Source organism: Montipora foliosa, chromosome 7, assembly GCF_036669935.1.
Source record: "Montipora foliosa isolate CH-2021 chromosome 7, ASM3666993v2, whole genome shotgun sequence".
Taxonomy (NCBI): Eukaryota; Metazoa; Cnidaria; class Anthozoa; order Scleractinia; family Acroporidae; genus Montipora; species Montipora foliosa.
Window position 1 is genome coordinate 10,832,110 of NC_090875.1, and position 23,367 is coordinate 10,855,476.

Genomic DNA, 23,367 nt, shown 5'->3' on the forward strand with positions numbered 1-23,367 from the left:
CATGAGTGGAGAACTGAATTAAGGCAAATTTCTTTGGTAAATAAAAGGAAATTGAAAGTTGATTATCCAGTGTATGCGCAGGAAAATAATAAAAATCAATAAATTAATCGAGTTATTGCACATCAAATGAACTTACTTTTCCGCGTTTCGCATTTCACCACGAACAGGAAATAACCAGCTTTGACGTTTGCGACTTGATATCTGTGACGTGTGACGTCAATTTTTTTGGAAAATCACTTCCAGTCAACATCCGTGTTAAGAAAAAAAACGCCTCGCGCTTAAGCTCTCTAACGTGTAGTGCGTTAAAGTGCAGTTTAGTATATTGCAAAGTAGGGTTGTATTGTGGAGTACTGGGTTAAAAATAAGTTGTGTATAAAAAGTGATAAAAATAAAGAAATATATTATCTCATAGGATAAATTGCTTACAACGTAGAAAACGAAAAAAAAAGAAAATCTAATTGGTTGTAAAATCGTCCTTCTACACAAACAGAGGCAATAGAAGGAGCGGTACACGACATTGGTAGAAGAGAATCTATTTAATTTTGTGGAATGAGTAAATGCTTGTCTTCAACCTAATTTTTGAAGCATTAATTTTTTCTTGTTTTTAAGTTTCATTCAGTAATATTTGTCGCACTGGACGAATCTTTAACGGTCAATTTTCGAGGTCAGTGGAGATTCTAGTATGACCGTTAACGTTCACTTCCTTGAACAAATGCCAAGTAGTATATCAAACAAGAATAACTGAACAAAGGTGTCTATTTCTTTAAAAATGTATTACAAATGGATTGACCAAAATATTATAATTGACTTACCTCGCTGTCGCTGCTCATACAAGGGCGGAAACATTATGTGAAGAAAAAATAAGGAAATATATAGTTGTTGCGGAAGAATAGACCACGTTCTCTAAAGAATAACATTATTAGACCAAGTAAACATTACTTTATGCTGAAGAGGAGGGCTAATAATTGTCATGTGTATTCTTTTAATTCGCGTTAAATCCTACTACCACTACCATTACCCCTACCCTATCCCTACTACTACTACTACCACTACCACTACCCCTACCCCTACCCCTACCCTATCCCTACTACTACCACTACCACTACCACTACCACTACCACTACCACTACCACTACCACTACCACGACCACTACCAATACCAATACCACTAACACTAACACTACCACTAACACTACCATTACTACTACTACTACCACCACCACCACCACTACTACTACTAAGTACTACTAAGTATGTCGATGACACTACTGCATTCGAGATTATTCCAGAAACCACATTAGTACGCTAGATGTAGTTGTCAGAGAAATCCATGATTATTGTATGGAACAGAAAATGAAACTAAATCCTAAAAAGTTTAAAGAAATGTACGTAAAGTTTATGAAGAATTTGATCACCGCAATACGACGTATCAGTGTTAGAAACCAAGTAGAGCGAGTAACAAGGTATAAGCTTTTAGGAGTTATAATTAGCGATGACCTTTAATTTTGTAAATTGCACTGTTTAGTAGTTTTTAACTGCCAGAAGTGTCATTAAACTACTACTACTACTACTACTACTACTACTACTACTACTACTACTACTACTACTACTACTACTGCTACTACTGCTACTACTACTACTACTACTACTACTACTACTACTACTACTACTACTACTACTACTACTACTACTACTACTATTACTTAAAACACAGAGAATAACCCTTGAAATGTACTACATCACCTATGCTACTCTAAGGGATCACAAATACCTACATAGAAATATGTAAGACAATTTAACTTAAGATTATAGGTGTGTACCTGTCAGTCGTCGTTTGCAAAGGTACCAAACGATTAATGCTGCTAACACCACTGCAAACAAAGGGCCGACGATGTAGTACCACTCTAGAGTTCTGATAGCTGCACGTTCTAGAGGATGATGTCTTCCTATCAGGGCTGAATATGGAGTGGTAGACTTAGTACTCTTCTTCGTGTATTAGAGCTTAAAAGAACCAGACAATTTTGCATATATTGCTATATGGTATCATAAGCTCGAGAGCTTATGCATGCCAAAGAAAAACAACATCTCAGTCATGCTCATCTTTATTTTAATCGTCCCAACGCGGATCCTAACGGGGTTAGTGAAATTGAACCATTCTACTCAAAAAAGATTAGAAATATATTAAAATATTTTAAACTTTGCGACCAAATTAACGAATAATCTTACTTGTAAATGCTAAAATTGCATTCAGAGATGGACTTCAGAGTATAAAAAATTGTGCTTGACACTGACTCTTGTTAACGTTAAAAACAACGTTAATAAAACTTCAAAGACGTTTAGACCAAACAACTTCGGCCTTTATCAATAAAACGAAAAAAAAAAGCCAACTGAGTGACGGGGTTTCAAACGGTTCACAATTTTGCACGTGCTACGCCAGCAAAAACATAACGAACGACCGCTGCGCGTGATTATGCGAGGGATTTGTAAACATCCGGGATGTCAATAAGTTTGTTTCCTGCACTACTGTCTCTCTGCGAATACCAGGCCTAGAGAAAGTCTCTCGTGAAAATTACGAGCCTTGCCTACAATAATCGCGTGACCGAAGTCTATACTATGGACAAATTGGTTCGCGTGTTGCGCAACTTTGGAATTGTTGTCTCCAACCCGAACCGTCCTCCTATGTTCAATCTTTTAATCTTGTTTCCAAGGCCTTGTCTCTCTGTCCATAGTACACAAAGTTGCAATCAACGCAGCCGCAGGTTTGTCTTTTGGTCTCGGGAAACACGTGCGTAAGACATTGAAATGTCTCTAACCCACTTTAACGCCGATGTTTCGTAATACTCGCCAAACTCTCAAAAGCGCCTCTGACATACGGAATGACAACAAAATTTGCCGTTGACGGCGCGCTTGCGCTTGAAGTGTCGTTGGTAATTAATATTGAATTGCAACGGAGAGAGTTGTGGTAGGACTTGCAACTCCAGATAAAACGGAGAGGGTAGTTGTTATCCCTTAGCACGTTGATGACGTGTCTTCTCTCTCTAGATCGCCCTGCATGTGTTGATGGAATTAAAAACCTGAGAAAGGGCCTGGAAACGGAAATATACTCACGAATTTCCCGAAGTCCCGGAGAAAAAGTCATTTTCTGGAATTCGGGAAATTTGGGAGGATCGTTCAGTTTCCAGGTCCTTTCTCACGATTTAAGCTCGGTTAACGGGATGGAATGCTGGGTAAAACGCCATTCTCATCCCGTTGGTTTTTAACAAATTCGGAAAATTGCTTACCTTTATGCCACGTGACATTGGAAATGGAAACTACATATTGTCGTCTCGCTTATTTTAGACAATTATGGCTTGTTTAAGATGGTATTCGATTCTTTGTGAGTGGCTGTAGGTGTTTTTGAGGTGGTGGCATAGGTGCTTGTATTCATTATTATTATTATTTTTGAGCTGCTTGTAGGTGGTTTTAGGTCGTTCCATGTTTTAGCAAACACGGATCAGAGTGTTTTTATGTGAACTTTATAAGAGCAAAATGTATATAACGCATTTTTTTAAAATGTTGCCTATTGCAAAATGTAACACATTCCAACTACTGTTAAACAACTACACAATTCTGCATTCAAAATAATATTACCTCTTATTTTGGTATGAACAGAGGAGTCCGCAGAGCCTGCCTTATTCAGTGCTTCGCATGAGTATTCACCGCTGTCAAAAACTTCAACTGGTTCAATAACGAGAATGCTGGTGTCACCGTTGTCAGTAATGTTGGCCCTTTGAATCTTAGAAACATTATTCTTTTTCCACTTGATTAGCGATGTGGCCTCATTGACTTGGCAAGTCAATGTAAGTTTATCACCTTCCATCATTGTAGGGTATGGGTTTGGAAATATCTTAGCAGTGGGGTATTCTGAGATTAAAATTGCGCGATTCGGTGAGATAAATATCCTCACAAAATCCCAGACCGTTGCTTAAAAAAATGAAATCAGTGTTAAGAAATGAAAATTTGGAAGACAATGCAAAGATAGTTCCGGTAATTTAAATTTGAGGAATCTCTTTATTGAAAGCTGGTCAAATTTTACTGCAGTAAAGAGACTGAAAGCTGTGGATCAAAAGTAAAGCAAAATTTTTTTTCTATTGTAAAACGAAAGTACTTCTTTCTCGGAAAACCTAACCAATCGCTGGGAAAGTAAGTCTAACATAGTTTCACGCTGCTCCAGCTTTAAATAAATGCAACTAAAAATGTTATGATTCAAGACCTGACGTTTCGATACTCCTGCTTAGTGTCTTCTTCAGGGGTAATCTAAAGCTGTTATACCACTCCTTTCCTACGCTCACTAATTAGCGTTATTTGTGTGACACCAGCTGGGGAAGCCATTTATGCACAGGAATTCTCGAGTTCTTACGGGTTCTTATTCTAATATACAGAAACAAAGAGAATCGTAATCTCATTAAACGCTTTATTGCAATGCTTCTAAATACAGAGTTGGTTAAAATTTATATACAAAATCAGATCACATGGTTACATAGGAGATTACATCATTTAACATTAATAGCACGCATTAAAACACTACAGAAACATACCCGATAGGCGTGTTACTGCGAGTTTCCTCCAACATTGGCTCGAGGGTTTTACATTCTTTTAGTTGCTTCCATATGCCTTTTAACCAGTCTTCATAAGCCATCGCCTCATCGGCATTCCAGACTTTTTTCGCTTTTTGCTCTGATGTCAGAGAACAAATACCAGAGTTCTAGGACTCAATGGAATTATCCGAATCTGTAAAATTTGCTTGATGATATCTTTTTCTGATTTTAAATCATTTCTATGCCTGATGGTCAATTTAAGAGATTTTATTAAGCCCAGAAACTTCAGATGAACTCTAGTAGATTGCACGTGCGTCTCAAAAGCGCCAAAAATGGATTTCCCAGCTGATGCCACTAATACATTAAGTCTCAGACCTCCTTTCACACGACCGTGAACCAGAACATCACAGCTCCAAACTTTCACAAACTTGCGACGATTCCATGGATTTACTTAGTTCTCTCTTTTTTTTCTTTTTTATCTTCACCAAATTACGAATTCTTTTGGAAAATAAATAGAAAAAAAATGGGACACTTCCAACGCGTGCCAAACTGATGTTTGGTTTGTCCGACATACTCATGTTCGTAGTCATTGCAAGGACTAGTATACACAGCGTACATTTAACCTATTTACACCTCATTAATAAGAAATGGCGCTAAATAGTGAGCGCATAAAGGGAGTCACGTGCAGCTTTAGATCACCCCTGAAGTAGGCACTAGGCAGGAATTTCAAAACGTCGGCTCTTAAATCGGAAACTTCTATAAGCTGCATTCCTTTTAAGCAGGAGTAGCGGGAAATCCACCCTGCTGCCTTTGCAACAGTAATATATCTCATTTGAGAGTAGATCTATTTGAAGTTCAAAGCCTTTTGTTTTCAAAAAAAGAAATTGTATACAAACCTCACAAGAAAAAAAACAAACCTAATACATAAAGAGTAGAACTGTAATAATCTTCACCAGCGTCGTTTTTAGCTATACACTGGTACCATCCCTCCATACTCTTTGCAGTTTTTGGTAACTGAAGAAGTGACTGGTTTGAAGTCTTTTTAATGACTGCATTTGTAGGAAGCTCCTTACTTGCAGATTTCCACGATACGTTTGGATGTGGTACACCACTCGCCTTGCAGCTAATGTTGGTTGTTTCCCCTTCAACAACAGTCTGGTTTTGTGGGAACACGGAAACTATAGGAGCGACTGATGAAAATGAGAATATATGAGGAAATTACTTTATAAGAGCAAAATTTATATAACAGATTTTATTTGACCTTATACTGACTATTGCAAATTTCAAAAATTGCAACCACTATTAAACAACTATTAATTTTCCCCAAACCATAACAAAGCGTGGAACAGAGAACAGTGGGGTAACTGGGTAGGAGATGAAGCACTCCATTAGCAAGTCATGAAAAGGCAGGTTAACTAAGTTGTCCAGCAAAGAGAGGTCGCGATCCTGTACAAGGGTTTACAATTCCCAAGGTCATTGCAACAAGTTGGCAATGCGAGGTTACAATCCCCAAGCCCACAATGCTAATCCCTCACATGAGAGGTCCTTATCTTATCTAGGGTTGCGCTCTCTGGTTTCTATGGTAACCGTGCGCGATCAGAAGGCGCACAACCCTAGCACAGTGAGTTATGGGGCAATGGGTGACCCTCATGGGAACACTTCATCCTCAGCCGTATTTTATTTCACAATTTTTGACTAGATCATTATATATCTGACAATGCCCTAAAAGGGATTCAACCCTTCATCTTAGAAAAGAGTGCCACTGACATGGAAACATTGCACGAGTCCATGTTAAAATACATGTAAGTCATTAACTGTAACAATTCTGCAGATAATGTACAACTAGCTAATCCCCATGGCATGTCCTGGATCATGTTATTGAGGCACCAGGTATAAAAAAAGGGAGGGAAGGGATTGAATTTGAGTGAAAATGCTTTTTATCTTTTGAGTTTTTGCAATGAAGACAGAACTGGAATGACATGATTATAATGCTACATTTTCCTTTTTAAATAGTTCAGTAGATTATATAAGACAGGGTTGCTGTGTAACGGAGCGGAAAGCCTAAGGCTAAATGCATAACCCTCCCAGAGGTCATGGTTGTCAAATTAACATTAATTTATAATGGTTTATTATAAATTGGTTCACAATTCTACATCCAAAATAATTTTACCTCTTATTTTGATATCAACAGAAGAGGACACAGAGCCTGCCTTGGTCAATGCTTCGCATGAGTATTCACCGCTGTCAAAAACTTCCACTCTTTCAATAACAAGTATGCTGCTGTTACCGACTTCTGTAATGTTGGCCCTTTGAATTGTAGAAACGTTATTCTTTTTCCACTTGATTTGTGATGTGGCTTCATTGACACGGCAAGTCAAAGTCAGTTTATCACCTTCCAGGATTACGGAACGTTGGTTTGAAGATATCGTAACAGTGAGATATTCTGCAATTTGAATGGCGAGATTCTGTGAGATAAACTAAGTGTCTTCACACATTCCAAGACTATTGATTAAATAGTATAATCAGTGTTAAGAAGCAAAATTTGGGCGACAATGCAAAGATAGTTCGGGTAATTTAAAATTGCAGATTTTTAATGAGATCAAGAACTTAATTTTTGATCGCTGGTCCAATTTTTTTGCAAAATCAGAGGGTAATCAAAGTGTTGCGTATGCAGCAGAGAGACTGAAGGTTGTGTATGAAAAGTAGAAAAAATATATTGTTGTAAAGGGAAAAGACTGCTTTCTCGGCGAATATAACTAATCATTTGGAAGGTAAATCTAACATACTTTCACGCTGCTCAAGCTTAAAATTCAACTTTAAAAGTTACGATTCTAGACCCAACGTTTCGACACTCCTGCCTAGTGTCTTCGTCAGGGGTGATCTTAAGCTGTGAAATAACTAGTTTCATATGCTTTATATTTAGCGTCATTTGTTATTATTGAGATTTAAATGGGTGTTAGGTAAAGACTGCCATGATCGCCGTTCGAACGTTAACGAGCGTTGGTTGTAGAGATGTGCCATGCTTCCACTAAAAGGCGCTGATGGTACCCCCGGTTGGAAGTGATAACGTTCGACGCATGCATTTCACCCAATTTCATGCTTGGTATGGCAAGTGTATTACGACGCAAAGCTGATTTTTCGTTCTGGCAAAGGAATACTGCTCTTTCGTGTTCCTTTAACGTGCACCTAAACCCATCCTTTTTTTCCTTTTTTTTTTTTTGTTTTGTTTTTGTTTTGTTTTTTTGTTAGCCGTGAACATATTCTTTTGTTCCTGATACGTTGGTAAAAATACTATGGTTACATGTAAATTTTGGAAATTCTGAAAATAGGTGCTAGTTTGGTTCACCGCCGAGCTTTCAGGTGATTGGGTCTAAGTCTGGTGTGTGACATCAGCTGGGGAAGCGATTTGTGTCCTCGAAGCTTTTATTTTCTTTTGGTCGTTTCTCATATACCTTTTAACCAGTCTTCATCACCCATCGGCTCATCGGCATTCCAGACTTTTTTCGCTTTTCCTCGTCGACACCGGCGTCATTTGGAAATCACCATCGTCTTCTTTGATGGCAGGGAACAAATACCACATTGGAATTATCCAAATCTGTAAAATTTGCTTGAAGATATTTTTTGGCTTATTTTTAATCATTTGAGTAATTGAAGGTCAATTTCAAAGATTTTATTAAGCCAAGAAACTTCAGATGCACTCCAGTTGATCGCACTAGCTTTTCAAAAGCGCAGCGATTGGATTTCTCAACTGACGCCACCAATACATTAGGTTTCAGACCTCCTTTCACACGGCCGTGAACCAGAACATCACAGCTTAAAACCTTATGAGATTTGCGAGGAGTCGATGGATTTACGTAATTCTTTTTTTTAATCTTCACCAAATTACAAATTCGTTTTGAAAATAAATAGGAAAAAAAGAGGTTAGGGACACTTTAAACGCATGCCAAACTGATGTTTGGTTTGTCCGGTATACTCATGTTGGCAGTCATTACAAGGACTAGTATACAGAGCGCACATGACACGTATTTACATTAATAAGAAACGGCGCTAACTAGCGAGCGTATAAAATGAGTCACGTAACAGGTTTAGATTACTCCTGAAGAAGGCATTAGGCAGGAGTGTCAAAACGTCTGCACTCGTCTGCACTCGTCTGCATTCCTTTGAACGAGTAGCAAGAAATCCACCTGACTGCCTTTTGAGCTATTTAATTCAAACCCTTTTTCTCTCAAAGAAACGCAAAACGTGATCTAAATTGTATACAAAACTCATAAAGAAAAACCAACCTAATACATGAAGAGTAGAACTGGACTTTTCTTCACCAGCCATGTTTTTGGCTATACACTGGTACCATCCCTCCATACTCTTTCCGGTCTTTGGTAACTGAAGAAGTAACTGGTTTGAAGTCCTTTTAATGACAGCATTCGTAGGAAGCTCCCCATTTTTAAATTTCCACGATAACCATGGACGGGGTACACCACTCGCCTTGCAACTAATGTTGGTTGTTTGCCCTTCAACAACAGTCTGGTTTTGTGGGGACACGGAAACTACAGGAGCAACTGATTGAAATGACAATATATGGGGAAATTAGCAAAATCTTCTAAATGATCTGCTTACTTCGCTACATACGATCCCAAAGCTTCTTATGGACGACGTGATATCAACTGCTAACAAAACCTTACAAAACTGATTTTTACCACAATTGCTTGTAATCTCGCAATGTGATTGGCTAGTTTGCCGTTGTCGATAAGAGTCTAGACAACGCTGCTCGTGTCATGCATGCACGCGTCAATTTGCCACGCAATGTAATGGCCAATCGGGAACGCTCATTTTGGGAAATAAAACAATAATATTGTGAGAAAGTGGTTCATCGTTGTCTGTACTGGTATCGACAACGATATTCGTCATCACAGTGTTTAGTACTTATTGGGACTCTTAGGCCCATGGAATGTACTCGCAGTGTAGAGTTACATCAACATTTGGCATTGGCTACTCTGTACCACCCCCAGGGAAGGCCCACAACATTTTGACCTCTATGATGACGAATATCGTTGTCGATAAGAGTACGGACAACGCTGAGCCACTTTTCGACTTGTTAAATCGAATGCTCTCCGTGCTTTTAAAACGTTAGTTCAGACAATAAATATTAAGACAGCCACAACAACAACGGGAACGCAAAAGCAAACATTATTTATTTATTTAGTTAGTTAGTTAGTTATCCGTTTACAAACTTCGCCAGGAAGCCTGGAACACCACTGAGCAAGCTCTACTACGAGTTCCAAAAAGAAAGTAATAAATAAAATTAAGTAAATAAAAATGTTGATAATAGTAGCAATAGTTACAAAAAGCAGCTTAAAACAATGAAATGACAAACGACAGAATTGGCTCCCACCGTATTCAGCACAGTACCTTTAGAAGAATCAGTACGCCTAGGTCTAGTGGGAATCAGTACTGAAATGAAAGGGTCCGATAGACTAAAGACTTGAAGACTTACACCAGATCTAGATATTCATGCTACTAATTAACATACAGGTATTAGCCCAGCTTTCAAAAGCCTTTGCTTGTAATTACCTTCGGATCGATACGGCAAAGACAAAATGAATTTATTTGTGGGCCGCTAGATTCTTTTAACGTTAAGGATAAGATTGACAGCCTGAGGGGCCCACACTTGTGATCAGTATGCGAGATTTCTGCGAACTAGTCACGTGTAAAGTAGCCTGCGGACTTGCTCTTCATGGATGTTAAAAGCTGACCTCCGGGAAAAACAAAACAAAAACAAAAACAAAAAAAATCAATCAACCTATTGGCCTTCGAACAAGCTTCTGACACTTGGGAGTTCCATTACAGATATATTGAACCTAAAACCTTAAAGTACATCTGAGCTTCCATCGTATTAATTTGGTCAACAGATAACTGATAGGGGAAATGAAATGGTCTAACATTTCTGGTAACGGAACGTAACCCGCATTTTGATTCGTTACTGGACTAGACATAACAAACATGCAACCATTTAAATAGAGCTATAGGTGTCCTATAAATTTCTTAGCTCTAATGTTTATATTATTAACAGGAAGTCTAACAACCGGATGTTGTAGTTATTGTATCTCTCTATGAACTTATGATCGACGTTTCGAGTATTCGTTACATCGTTTGTTTGTCTCATACATCGTGAATTAATATTATCAAGAAACATCACAAAAGGGGGATAGCTATAATTGCAGAGGAAAATCTTTGCGTTGAAAGTGATGAACCGACCAAGAAATACTTACCAATCGACTGTGCATTCAATGACTTTGGCCGGATTCTTTATCTACCACAACATCTTCGAGGTCTTTAGCGACGTCTACTTACACTATTGCTACGGGAATCAACCTACCTGCCTTTCCTGAATTTTGGGCTCTAACCGAGGAACACAACGCCTACCCGTTTTGAGAAGTGCGTAAAACGTTTGAATAACCAGAGCGCCACAAAAGAAGGCAATGCTGCTACATTATGTCGGAGAAAAAACCTGCGATATCTTCGAAACTCTTACTGTCCCGGAATCGACCGAAGGAAATGATGTGTACTAAATTGCAGTCAAAGCGGTTACCAATTACTTTGAACCTCAGAGGTGTGTTGATCACCACGTCTACCCCTTTCGTCAGCAAACCCAAAAGTCCGGGAAAAGATTACAGGGTTCTACACAAGTCTTCAGCTACTGGCACGCAAATGTGAAATCATCAATTCCGAGTTGGAGATAAAGCAGCAAATAATTCAAGGCATTTCTTCGGTTCGTCTCAGGCGTAATACCATCGAACAGGATCTCAACCTCGAAAACCTGCTCAAGGCCGCTTGTGCCACGGAAACCGCTGACGAACAAACCAGCGAGATGGAGAAACAACAGTCAGTAACATGCAGCTGGTTTCGGTGGAAAGAGAACAAGTGATCATCGGCAGAAGGAGAGCCTGGTTGTCATGTCATAACATTTGTGGTTTGTGTGGTGGAAAGTATCCACATCAGGGTAATTGTCCTGCACAAGGTAAACAATGTGTAAACTGTGGCAAAATGAATAATATCTCTAAAGTTTGTCGTAGTAAACCCAACAATCAATTATGTAATGGCATATGAAATGAATCATATATGAACTGCGGATATGAAATCAAGTGAAGCTATGATCTTCGCAGTTATGAGAACAATTTTTGCAATTGCGTAGAGAAGCCTGAAAATTCAGGACTTCAACGGGGTTTGAACCCGTGACCTCGCGATTTCATATCCGCAGACATGACAGACCCCTTGATTTCATATCCGCAGTTCATATATGATTCATTTCATATACCATTACATCATTGATTCATTCCTCACGGGACCATTAAAACCCACAAATGACCAGCTCCCAACGTCAGTAGCTTCATAGCTCAGTTGGTTAGAGCGTCGCAGCGGAATCGCGAGGTCACGGGCTCAAACCCCGTGGAAGTCCTGAATTTTCAGGCTTCTCTACGCAATTGCAAAAATTGCTCTCATAACTGCGAAGATCATAGCTTCACTTGAAACCCAACAATCGTTCAAAATCCTCCCGTCCAAGAAAGGCATTGAAAGGTAACCACGGTGCCAGACCTGTGGACATTGAAGGACTTCTGGTGGTGAAACTCCAACCTTAGCAGGTGGTGATGACGATAACAGTGACGAGTATACTTGTCATATCGACAAGCAGGAACCTCAGACTGCCAAACCTATCTTTCAAGTCAGGATTATGGACACGTCCGTCCGCATAATGAGAGATTCTGGAGCAACGGTGAACATCCGAGTAAAAGGGACTTTGATAGCTTGAAACCAAAACCTCAATTAATGAATACGAATGTCGAAGTGTATCCAAGCATGTCTGCGGAACTGCTCAATCTGTGTTGCAAACTCCGAGCCAAAGTTGCCTAGTGATCATTGTTGATCAGAAGAAACATTCTATGTTGCAGAGGGCTCGTCAGGTTCTATACTTAGCTGGATGATATCACAGAAATAAAATCTTATAAAAGCTGTAAGCTCGGTTGAACAACCTCCTGTTAATCTACTACCTGGTGCCCCAAATTTCCTCAAGGACGTCTTTCCTAGTCTAACTAATGGAATGGGCTAATACAAAGGTGAGCCAGTACGCATACATGTTGGCAAATATATCAAGCCAGTGACACAATCGTCGCATCCCATTTGATGTCCGGAAACAAGTGGAAGAGAAACTGAGGCAGCTTGAGAATGATTCCATCATGGAACGTTCTGAGGGCCCAACCTCTTGGGTTTCGCCGATTGTTGTTGTACTCAAGCCCCAGAAGCCAAACGAAAACAGAATTTGTGTCGACATGCGTTGCCTAAATAAAGCTATCATCAGGGAACGGCACATCATTCCAACCATTGATAATGTCATTTATGACTTAAATGGCTGCAAAGTGTTTAGCAATATTGATCTAAGTCAAAGGTACCATCAAATTCCATTCCACTATGACGCAAGACCACTGACAACATTCTCCGCCCATGTTGGGTTACTCCATTACAAGCTTCTTAACCTTGGTCTGTCATGCGCTGCAGAAGTCTTCCAGAGGAAAATGAGTGACTCGATCCGCGGTATTCCCTGTGTTAAGAGAATCAGTGATGACATCTACGTCGGTGGCATAAACAGTGACACCCACGACCAACATTTAAAGCAAGTCTTCAACTTACCTAAGTGTCAGTTCCGAGTTCCTACCATGGTTTTCTTCGGCCATGTGTTCTCTGAAAAGGGCATGTCGTAGATGCTCTTCAAAGCGTTGCCCCGCCAACAAACGTATCAGAAATACGAAGCCTCCTTAGCTCTGCTGCATTCTGCTCAAGATTTATCAAGGACTTTACAATTATTACCAGGCCTCTTCGGTAGCTGAACTGTGATGAAGTGTGTTGGCAGTGGACCCGAGAGAAGCAGTCATCATTTGAACGCCTAAGAGAAGAATTATCAGTCAAGACAGCCCTTGGATACTTCGACCCCAAGAAACCCACTTCCATCTTCGTTGATGGTAGCCCAGTTGGTTTAGGAGCTGTTCTGACCCAAGAAGATGAGTCGCCCAAAGAAGTGACACTGCTGCACTATGCCAGTTGTCCACTCACTCCCACACAAGCAAGATATCCTCAAATTGATCATGAAGCCTTATCGATCGGTCACTCCGCTCTGGCTAAGGGCCAATGGAGAGGTGGAGAGATTTGTAAAAACGCTAAAGAAATGCATCAGGGCTGCTAAAGCAGTAGGGAGGAATTGGAGAAAGGAGCTGCAAGCCATTTTGCGTAATTACCGCACCATGCCCCAATCACCCACTGGTGTTGCTCCTGCTGTGTTGCTGTTCAAACGCCCTGTTCGCAACAAAATTCCACAAGCCAACTATATAGATCCTGTGTCTGAGATCATCCACGAACGTGATTCCCCACAGAAATCTAAGATCAAGCTTCATGCTGACAACAAGACCTACGTAAAATACTGCACTATCTGCGCTGGTAAAGAGGCCATCCTCTGTATCAAAAGGAGGAACCGTTTATGATCCCAATCCCTTAACAGTTGTGAGTAAACCAATGATCTTGGCTTTCCAGCTGACAAAGAGTGCTTACAGAAAATGACACCTACAGCTACACGTTTCAATGCTCCTAATCTGGCTCCCCCGAAAATCTTGGACACTCATCATAACCAAGCTGACCTGCCAATTTTAAGCAATCCTGTTACTGTTCCAGAGAATCAAACTCGTGCCTCCCATCCCGACAGTCAACCACCTTTGCGCAGATCCACCCGAAAACGAAATCCGAAACAAATTCTTGACTTATAGTCTGGAATTCTACCTACAGCTATTAACCTTGATGGCATCACCTGTTTCAAGTTTAAATGCCTTTTCTTATGAACTACACACTTGTTTCTGTTTGACTTTTGACTCGCAGTGAGAATTTAGGTCTAGTGGACAATCATCAAGTTTCTTTGATTTTGTATTGCTGCAACCTTATAATTATCATTGTTTGATATGTTTTGGATTTTTTACTAGGAGGAAGGAGATGTAATGTTTATATTATTAACCGGAAGTCTAACGACCGGATGTTGTACTTATTGTATCTCGCTATGAACTTTGAAAGCTGTTCTTCTACACCATCATGGTGGCCATGTGATCGACTTTTCGAATATTCATTAAAATCCTCTGTTTATTTTATGCATCGTGAATTAATATTATCAGGAAACATTAATATATAATATATATTGGCAGGCTGCTGCTCAAAAGGGATGAAACTTGAAAGCAATAGGTTAACAAAGGGAAACGTGAATTTTAAAAAAAACTAATTTTAAACAAAATTAGATGAAGTAACAAATAAAATTGCAAAATTATGAAACAATTATGAAAGGTCATCAGCTAGGCAAAAAGCAAAACATTGCAAATCACCTTCCAGTGGAATTCTAAACAGGGCGGATTCGTGCTCACTTCACTTACAGGTAACTATCAGCATCAGCAGCAAAAACATATAAACATATCCCTGATTCTAATAGGCCTGTCACACGGGCTTTAGGAATTGCTGATTACACCAAGTAAAGTACTCATTTAGATATAAGCTTTTACCCTTAATTAAGTTTCTTCTTGTTTTTCATATTTTTAGATTGTTAAATTAACCATGGCCTCAGTAATGACACCCTTCAGCTTGTTTCTGTAATCAGTTGATTAAGAAACGCTGAAAATTCCGTCAGAATAGTGGTAAGTACTGCATCATCAACAGCTCGCGGTTTCTTGTGCAGATCTCAGACTGGGTCTCATTCTCAGCGAGGCACCTCTTCAGTCGGCCATTGCGGCAATCAGTATTAAAGAGTTTAGAATTGTAAAATTCTTAGTGAATAGCCAAAAATTAATAAACTGGTGCATGGGAAAAAGAAACAGGAGTGAGAAAATTACACGTCCTTTCTCGTAGCTCCTCCCCATGCATGCTATTCCGATGACTGTACTTTTAAACCAGAACTTCTAGACAACCAAGTAGTACGAAAACTTATATAAGGCTTTCGAATTCTTAAGTTTCCGGCTAACATATCCATATATATTGAGACACGAATATGACTTGCAGAGGAAATATCCAACATTAAAAGCGACTTCCCATATTGAGTAAAATAGCAACCGTTTTTCAAGTGAAATGACCAGAACTTTCAGAAAAGCCATATGCTCACATTTATCTCTGAGTACATTTGTCTGACTATCTTTTCAGATATCTGGCTCTCAGGGAGTGCTTTTCAGTGTCTTTGTAATCCCTGACCTAAGATTGTAACCGTGGCGCACGACCTCTGCTCTGTTACTGATTATATTATTTTAAGGGATCTTATTCTTAGCCTAATCAACAAATTTTATGCAGTCCTGCTGCCTACGGGCAGAAAAACACTGAAGACCAGTGACATTCATGGCCTCAGCGTAGTCATACGTAGGCAGAATAATCTTTGAAGCCTTTTTCTGAATTGATTCTACTACGGAGGCAAGATAATCTGGAAGGTCCGACCAAACTGGTGCGGCATACTCTAACACCGACCGAATAAGTGAACAGCAGATTTCCACTAAATCTTCGGCTGAGACACCTGACTTTTTTCAGGATTTTGATGGCATACAGGCGCTTATTACATACATAATCAATATGCATATTCCATGTAAGGTCTTCACTTATATGCACCTCAAGAATCTTATAGGTTGACACTCTTTGTATGGTGGTACCTGATAACTGCAGCGGGCTGAGGGAAGATGGCTGGTACTGCAAAAGGTTGACAACGAGCTCCCGACACTTGGTGGGGTTGAGCCGCATTCCGCGCTGGGAGGCATAACTATAAATCTCTTTTGCTATGATTGGCAGATACTTAGCTTAATGAGCACCTAGGGATAACTTCATAGATAGTAGTGTCATCCACATATTTCACTCTATTAGGCCAATCTCTCACCAGCCTATTTACCAGAATAGCAAAGAAAAGAGGGGCCAACCTTGTACCCTGGGCGATTCCACCGTGCGGGAAAACCGGTGACGAAACAACATCACCGATTTTCACACAATGTCCCAATTAGAGTTAGTACGAGTCATATATCCACTAGCTATAATTAATTTTTTCGCCATTGAACAGGGTTTTTATTTACTAGGAAATTTAATTAAAAATTAGGCATGGTTCTTGATCCTCGATGAAATACCCGACGCCTCTTCTTAAGCGATAGCAATTGTAGGGAGCTTAAGCATCGACAACAGCGACGGCAACGAAAACGTCACATATTTTGTGGGTATAAACAATAGGTTTGCATGCCCTGTACGTGCTTTTTTCACTTTTGTCCATCTCATTGCCGTCGTCTGCAAAACAACAACGTGAAATAGCAAAATTTGAGGTTTTATGAAGATCGTTAGCGCTAGCACTTGAGAATAAATTGATATTTTCTCCTCTAAATTAAGTGCCGTTCCAACCAGTGTCATTCTTGAGGAACTACCACTCCCTTGTCATATTAAAAAGATTGAAATGGTCACGAAGTGATTAGAATAATATTAATTTGACTTTATATTTTGAGATGACGTTCTCGTTGCCGTTGTCGTCGTCTTTGCAGTTCCCAGATGAACACTTTCCGTATTTAGTTGATGAATACATTTGAATTAGTCAATGCTTTGTTTTTTAATTGGGGAAATCTCAATCAACTGGATTAACTTTTGTATTATTTAGCAGACCAACTGCCGCGACCATAAAAGTGCTTCTTGTCATAAAGTTTTTTTTCTGTTTTTGTCGTTCTCGTTCTTCTTAACACTAACGCATTTTATGTCAAGCCTGGATCTTTTCGTTCTGCTTTCTTTGCAACACATAACTGCGATGATTTTTCCAACTTTCATTAAAGTTTCTCCAATCTGTTGATGATCCTCTTTTATGAAGTCAAGCTAATGACATTAATTTCACAATATCTACCCCCGCTATCAACCAGTAATGACAAGGTAGTGAATGCAACAAATAGATGGCTAGGTCTTGCCACGGCCTCGGGTAAAGGAATTGATGTGTTTGGCTCTTGGCGGGTTGAACTGCTAACAAGTTGACAGCCATAGGCACATCTTGCAGAATTTTTCTATGTTTTCGCCAATGCTAGACAATTTCACATTGTTCTAGTTCAACAACCTCGAGATAATCGGCTGAAACTTCTTCATTTTCCCATGGGGCCATTCCTCATAGCGTAGCAGGCACAGCTACAAATCAGGCAAATCTGAGCTGAACTTATGACAAACGTGAGTCGCTTTTAGCGAAATAATCCTCAGTGATTCGTGAAGATCATCATGCCTTGTGCACCCTCAAGGTCTACCTCCAGATGATGCGGTAACTCTTCTTTAATCAAGTTTGATAAATACAATATAATTCTGGAGTACTTTTTTAATTGTTGCTGTGCGGTATCCTTATCTAATGATAGCCTCCTTCGCCCTTTAAATGTCTAGGGGTTTGAACGATTCATGAGTTCAAAGGCATGGAGTAGTAAGACGTCATTTGTTGAGTATTTGCCTATCATTCGAGGAATGACGTTGATCTTAACTTGAATTGTCTTACTCATTGCCTTTTTTCTAGTATTCGAAATTTGTGTTAGCTACTGGGAACTGGTATCGTTCTGACCTCTTTTGGAATGCAACGTTCATCATGTCCACCATTACCCACCTATGACAGACAATTTGATAACTTGGAAAGAAACAATGATTCTCCCCCTTCTTCTGGTTTGTTTTATAGAACATTTGTAAGCTCCCTTGTATTTCCGCCTAATTGTTTCGAACTGCAAGCTCCCATCTGACAACTGTGTGGATCTGTCATCCTCCAAGGGTAGTTTTTCGTTCTTGCTCCATTCAAACTGAGGAGGAGGATTTCCTTCTGCAGTACGTACTTTTGTATCTTAGCCACCTCAAGATTCAGAGATTAAATAAGGTGAACCGGGATTTTCACTACTCGAGGTGCTTTGTTAAGAAGGGCTTGAAGTCTGCTCCCACTTCCTTGAATGTTTTCAATTTCCTCTCTTAACACCTTCTAATGTTCCTCTCGATGTCTGCCATGTCTGGGGTGAAATTGGCGTCAATGGCTTCGTGCACGTGACACGGGATTCTAAGAATGCACAGTTTTGGATGCACAGAAATTCTTGAACGAATATGAATATTCTTAGAATGAATTTGCTAGTGTTTAAAGTCTTGAATGTTGAATGAACTGTAATCTGGCATATACGAAGATGTGACCTTGACCATATCAGCAAAAACGTTTTTATAAACGAAGAAGTATGATTATAGATGAATATGAAAATCGTGAACCGATAAAACATATTGAATACATATTTGAATGTTGATCGTGAATAAAAATAACATCGTGGATCGTGAATATAAATATAGATTTTGAATGTCAATTGATTTAATTACACCTGAATTCGTGAATCTTGAATGTGAGTAAAAAAATTAAATGTGAACATGCTCCTGATGTGAATCGATATTGACACCTTGAATTTTGCACCATTTCGTCAACCACAGGTGGCCGGAAACAAGTGGAAACATCTGGGCGCGCCGGCTGTTCGAAAGCCGATTAACGTAATGCAGGATTATAACAAACCTTTGTTTCATGTTTTAGCAACTAAAATTTACCTTCTACACTTTTTCTACATTCAATGCTTTTTTCAAGTTATTTGAACGCAGATTCCAATCATAGGCACCCCAAGCTCACGGAGAATCGTTGTTAGGTTACATAATGTATGAGAATTCAGCGATGTTATTATAAGGCCAGTTTACACGGTGTCACTTGTCGGCCCAATTTTTGGTGGTGGTTTTGAAAAAAATCTGTTGCACTTAATACATCAGAATTTCTTACCTTGCCTCCTTGTCTTATTTATAGTATGCTGTTAGCATTTCTGGCCATTTCAGCACGGTTCTAGGGAGTTTTAGTTCTACCGTTGCTCTCTCATATATAATACAGTGAAACCTCTCAAAACCGGACATTTCCTTCGGTCCCAAGGGTGTCCGGTTTTGAGCGGTCCGGTGTACTGAGGTTTTACCCATGAGGCAATTCTATACCACATATTGCATTGTCTGCCTGTAAGTACCAGTACATGGTACATCAGTACCAATAAAACACATCAATAAAGGAACAAACAACATTTATCACAAGAAGCTTTCCAACGTCGTTTAATTTAATTTACAAATTGATGCAGTGTTACACACAGGGTAATATGATTGCCGCTTTTAAATCATTTAAACATTGAATGTTCAAGACTTTTCTGTCTAAATTTCAATTCTCTTCTCTAACGATAACTTGATTCTTTTGGGTTTCGCTGCATGGTCTTTCGGACATAGTAATGTTTGCTACTTAGTGTGTTTTCGCAAGTGATTTCACCCGCAACAGGACAGAATAACCTGACCCCTATTGTTGTCATTCATTCAACCCAACAACAGCGGCACGATTGTCGGCTTTAGATTTTCTGCCTCAGTACCAGTAGAACAATGAATACTTAGCTGATTGAGCTGACCATTGTAAATAAGCATTTTGTCTCTCGCTCTATTTCTCTCAGCTTTACATTGATTTTCGTTGAAATTTTCTTTTCTTGTCCTCCCCTGGCTTCTCTCGAGAGTATCTCCACTTAAATTTCTCAAATTTCGTCACCTCTTCTCTCGTGCTCTATCCTGCTCTTTATCCCGTTGCTCGTCAATAAAATGATTTCCCGGTAGAAAAAAAAAAAAAAAAAACGCGGGTTGCCAAATGCAACGCTGCCATGCGAATTCCCGCCAAGTAAAATTGCCCGAACACTCCAGTCGCAGAGTCTGTCCTGCCTCCTTACCTCCACCCTGACAGTCTGTACAGGTGGATGGACATAAATACCAAACTTTTTCGCAAGTATGGCTTTCCCAAAAAATCGTACCAATGCATAGTGCTCTGCTGGCGCGCTTCGCGCCCCTGCATGGGCTCCGCTATAATTCCCCAAGGTTGGTTACTGGCTGGCGGTGGTCTCGCATATCCACTGAAAATAAAACAGCCGTAAATTTACTCCGAACGCTTAGGTCGCCTCCAGATTTAGCCCAGTGCACGTTAGAATCCTCCTCTAAGTAGATCCTATCTCCATCGGAGAAAAACAGCCGTGGTGCGGCAATTTCGGCTCGCTAATCTAACGACTCCCTTCCATCCAGGACCGTCGACGATGCTTTGCTACGAAGTTTCGTGCACGGCCGTTGGAACACCCCTGACCGACCAGGCTCAAGGTTCAAATTTGCTACACACCGGGTAAGCGACGATGAAAGTGACAGGTACAGTACAGAACAAACTGAATATTTACGTTTTGTTTACGAAACATCTTTCATGCATCAGCATTTCCCTGAGTTTCGTCTCCATGGCATCTCTGGTAAATTAAGACTTTTTGCCGACGACTGTGCCCTATATCTGCACATCAAGGTGATCTGGATAAGCTAGCTCTCTGGTCCACTAAATGGAAACTTGACTCGAATCCATCAAAGTGCTGCGTGCTGCATATCACCAACAAGAAGGCGGTCACTACCATACACCAAGACTACTTCCTGTATGGTACTAGACTCGAGGTGCGCGAAACCCATCCCTATCTCGGTGTACAGCTCTCAAAAGACCTCAAATGAAACCATCACGTGAACTTCATTACAAATAAGGCAACGCGCACTCTTAACCTTATCAGACGTAACTTGTACAGCACCTCAAAAGAAGTCAAAGCCTGCGCTTATCTATCACTAGTTCGACCGACGTTATCATATGCTTCCAGTGTGAGGGACCCGTACACCCAAAAAAAATCAATCAGCTTGAAATGGTTCACAGACGTGCTGCTTGCCTTGTATTCAAGAACTGTTCGCGTCATGTCAGTGTTACTGCCCTAAGTAAGGAACTTGGCTGGTCTGACCTATCCAGCGCCAGAAAGCGCGACCGTCTATGTATGACGTTTAAAATAGTTAATAACCTAATTCCTATTAACTTCAACGACCACTTAAGCTATTGTAAAACTGTGACCAGCCGTAATCATCCTCAAAAGCTTAACATTCTTGTTCCCCGCACAGACACTTAAAAATTCTCTTTTTTTTCCAAGAACCATACCCGAGTGGAATAGTCTGCCTGCCTTTGTAGCAAGCACTTCATCTGTCAATGCCTTTAGGCACCTAGTTTCGAGGCTATAGTAGCGATTAACTTTCTGTTTGTAACTTTTTTTTTTCCTTCTTATTTATCTTGGTGTAAAGCAACACAGCATTTTCCAAGTAATTACACTGAAACTGAAAACTGAAAGCCATTTTACATTACAATTTGCTTATTTACATTACATTTTTAATGGGCAAGCTGAAATTAAATTGAAAGTCCGCCTATTTCGCCCTCAATAATTCCACCTTTTTATTTAAACGTCCAATATAATTTTCTCTTTCATATTTAATTCAAATTTTAGCTTTAAAACCGTTGATATTTGGATGAATCTGGTTTCTTCTACAATCCTGTGGTTTCTTCTACAATCCCATAAATAGATTTTCGCAATAAGAAAAATAGAGTTAAGTAAGGGGCACGATCTTGATAGCACACCAACTATAACATCTTGCATTGCCAAGTGAGATTAATTGTCTTTTGAGTACCAGAGAACCAAAACAATTCAAAATCGTCCAAGAAAGCTTTAGAACAAGGACAACTATGTATTCAGCTTTAATTTTCTGGATGCGATTTGCAAAAAGTACATAGATCATGTTGGCTATAACCTATTTGATAGAGTTTGGAATTGTTATATAGGATAGAGTTAAGTATTTTGTATTGAAATGCTCTCACATAAGGTTCTAGAGTAACTTTATGAGGAAGTATGAATAACTGTTTTAATTGATCGAGCGAAAAGTTGAATTCCTTTTGTAATGTACTAGCTGCACTCGGTAATTGTGCCTTTTTGCTTATCAAAAATGAATAGTATTGTTTTGATTTCTTTTCCATTACATAAAAAATCTGATTATCAATAATCAAGGTGAGGGACGTTGTTGATGGGGTGGCAGTGATTATAGCCAAGAGAAAATGAGGGGACAGAGAGGGATGCTCCCGGTCCAGCCCTTGGGATATGTCATGTCCACGAAAGTTATTTTTAGACGAGCGGAAGTCTATCTTCCGAGACGTCCGCGTGCAGGTCAACCTCGGTCTGATGTTTGAAAGAAAAGCAAAGATTTCATGTAATGGCGGACGAAATGGACTTAACGTTTGTGCATGCGGACGTCTCGGAAGACAGACTTCCGCTACTACAAAGACTTTCGCCCGTCTAAAAATAACTTTCGTGCACATAGCATATCCCGGCCAACGCCCTGAGCCTCCCTCTCTGTCCCCTCATTTTCTCTTGTTATAGCGGAGCTCCGAGAACGCCGAAGGCGCGCGCGTGCGCGGAGCACCATAGTTAAGAAAATATGGTGACCCATCGATGCGAGAAAATTTGGTTTTGGTCACCGTACGACCGTACGACCGTCCACCCCTCCATGTATGCCAATGTGACCAGTATCACGTAACCATATACGGGCTCAAGTTTAGAGATCATCACTCTAGCTTGTTTACACCATACATCTTTGATATTAGACATCAATGTTATGGTCAATTGACACCTGTCAAAACAAGGTAACCACTGATCACTTGACCATATCGCGGGCTCAAGTTGGACCTTATGGAGGTCAGCTGTTTTTTTTTAAAGTCGACTGCTGACCGGGGACTGGTTGTTGATTGGATCGCAGGCTCAAGCCAGGTCAGACACTCACACCTGAGCATATGGAGGCTTAATTTTTCGCGCCCTTTCTGTGGCTCGACGCGGCTACACCTTTA

At 39.9% G+C, this 23,367-nt stretch overlaps 1 protein-coding gene and 1 pseudogene across 1 annotated transcript in view; one reads left to right on the plus strand and one right to left on the minus strand.

Annotated features, from left to right (window-relative positions):
- Positions 1 to 684: 684 nt before the first annotated feature.
- Positions 685 to 23,367, minus strand: part of LOC138010423 (peroxidasin homolog) — a 55,688-nt gene continuing 33,005 nt past the window's right edge. Inside the window, exons 2-7 of the mRNA XM_068857379.1 lie at positions 8,861 to 9,133; positions 6,748 to 7,020; positions 5,495 to 5,767; positions 3,631 to 3,903; positions 1,821 to 1,955; positions 685 to 822 (exon numbers count right to left, since the gene is read on the minus strand). Of these exons, the coding sequence (XP_068713480.1) occupies positions 809 to 822; positions 1,821 to 1,955; positions 3,631 to 3,903; positions 5,495 to 5,767; positions 6,748 to 7,020; positions 8,861 to 8,936 (1,044 nt within the window). The 5' untranslated portion in view covers positions 8,937 to 9,133 and the 3' untranslated portion in view covers positions 685 to 808. The remainder of the gene's footprint in view (positions 823 to 1,820; positions 1,956 to 3,630; positions 3,904 to 5,494; positions 5,768 to 6,747; positions 7,021 to 8,860; positions 9,134 to 23,367) is intronic.
- LOC138009903 (uncharacterized) lies at positions 9,613 to 12,381 on the plus strand (annotated as a pseudogene).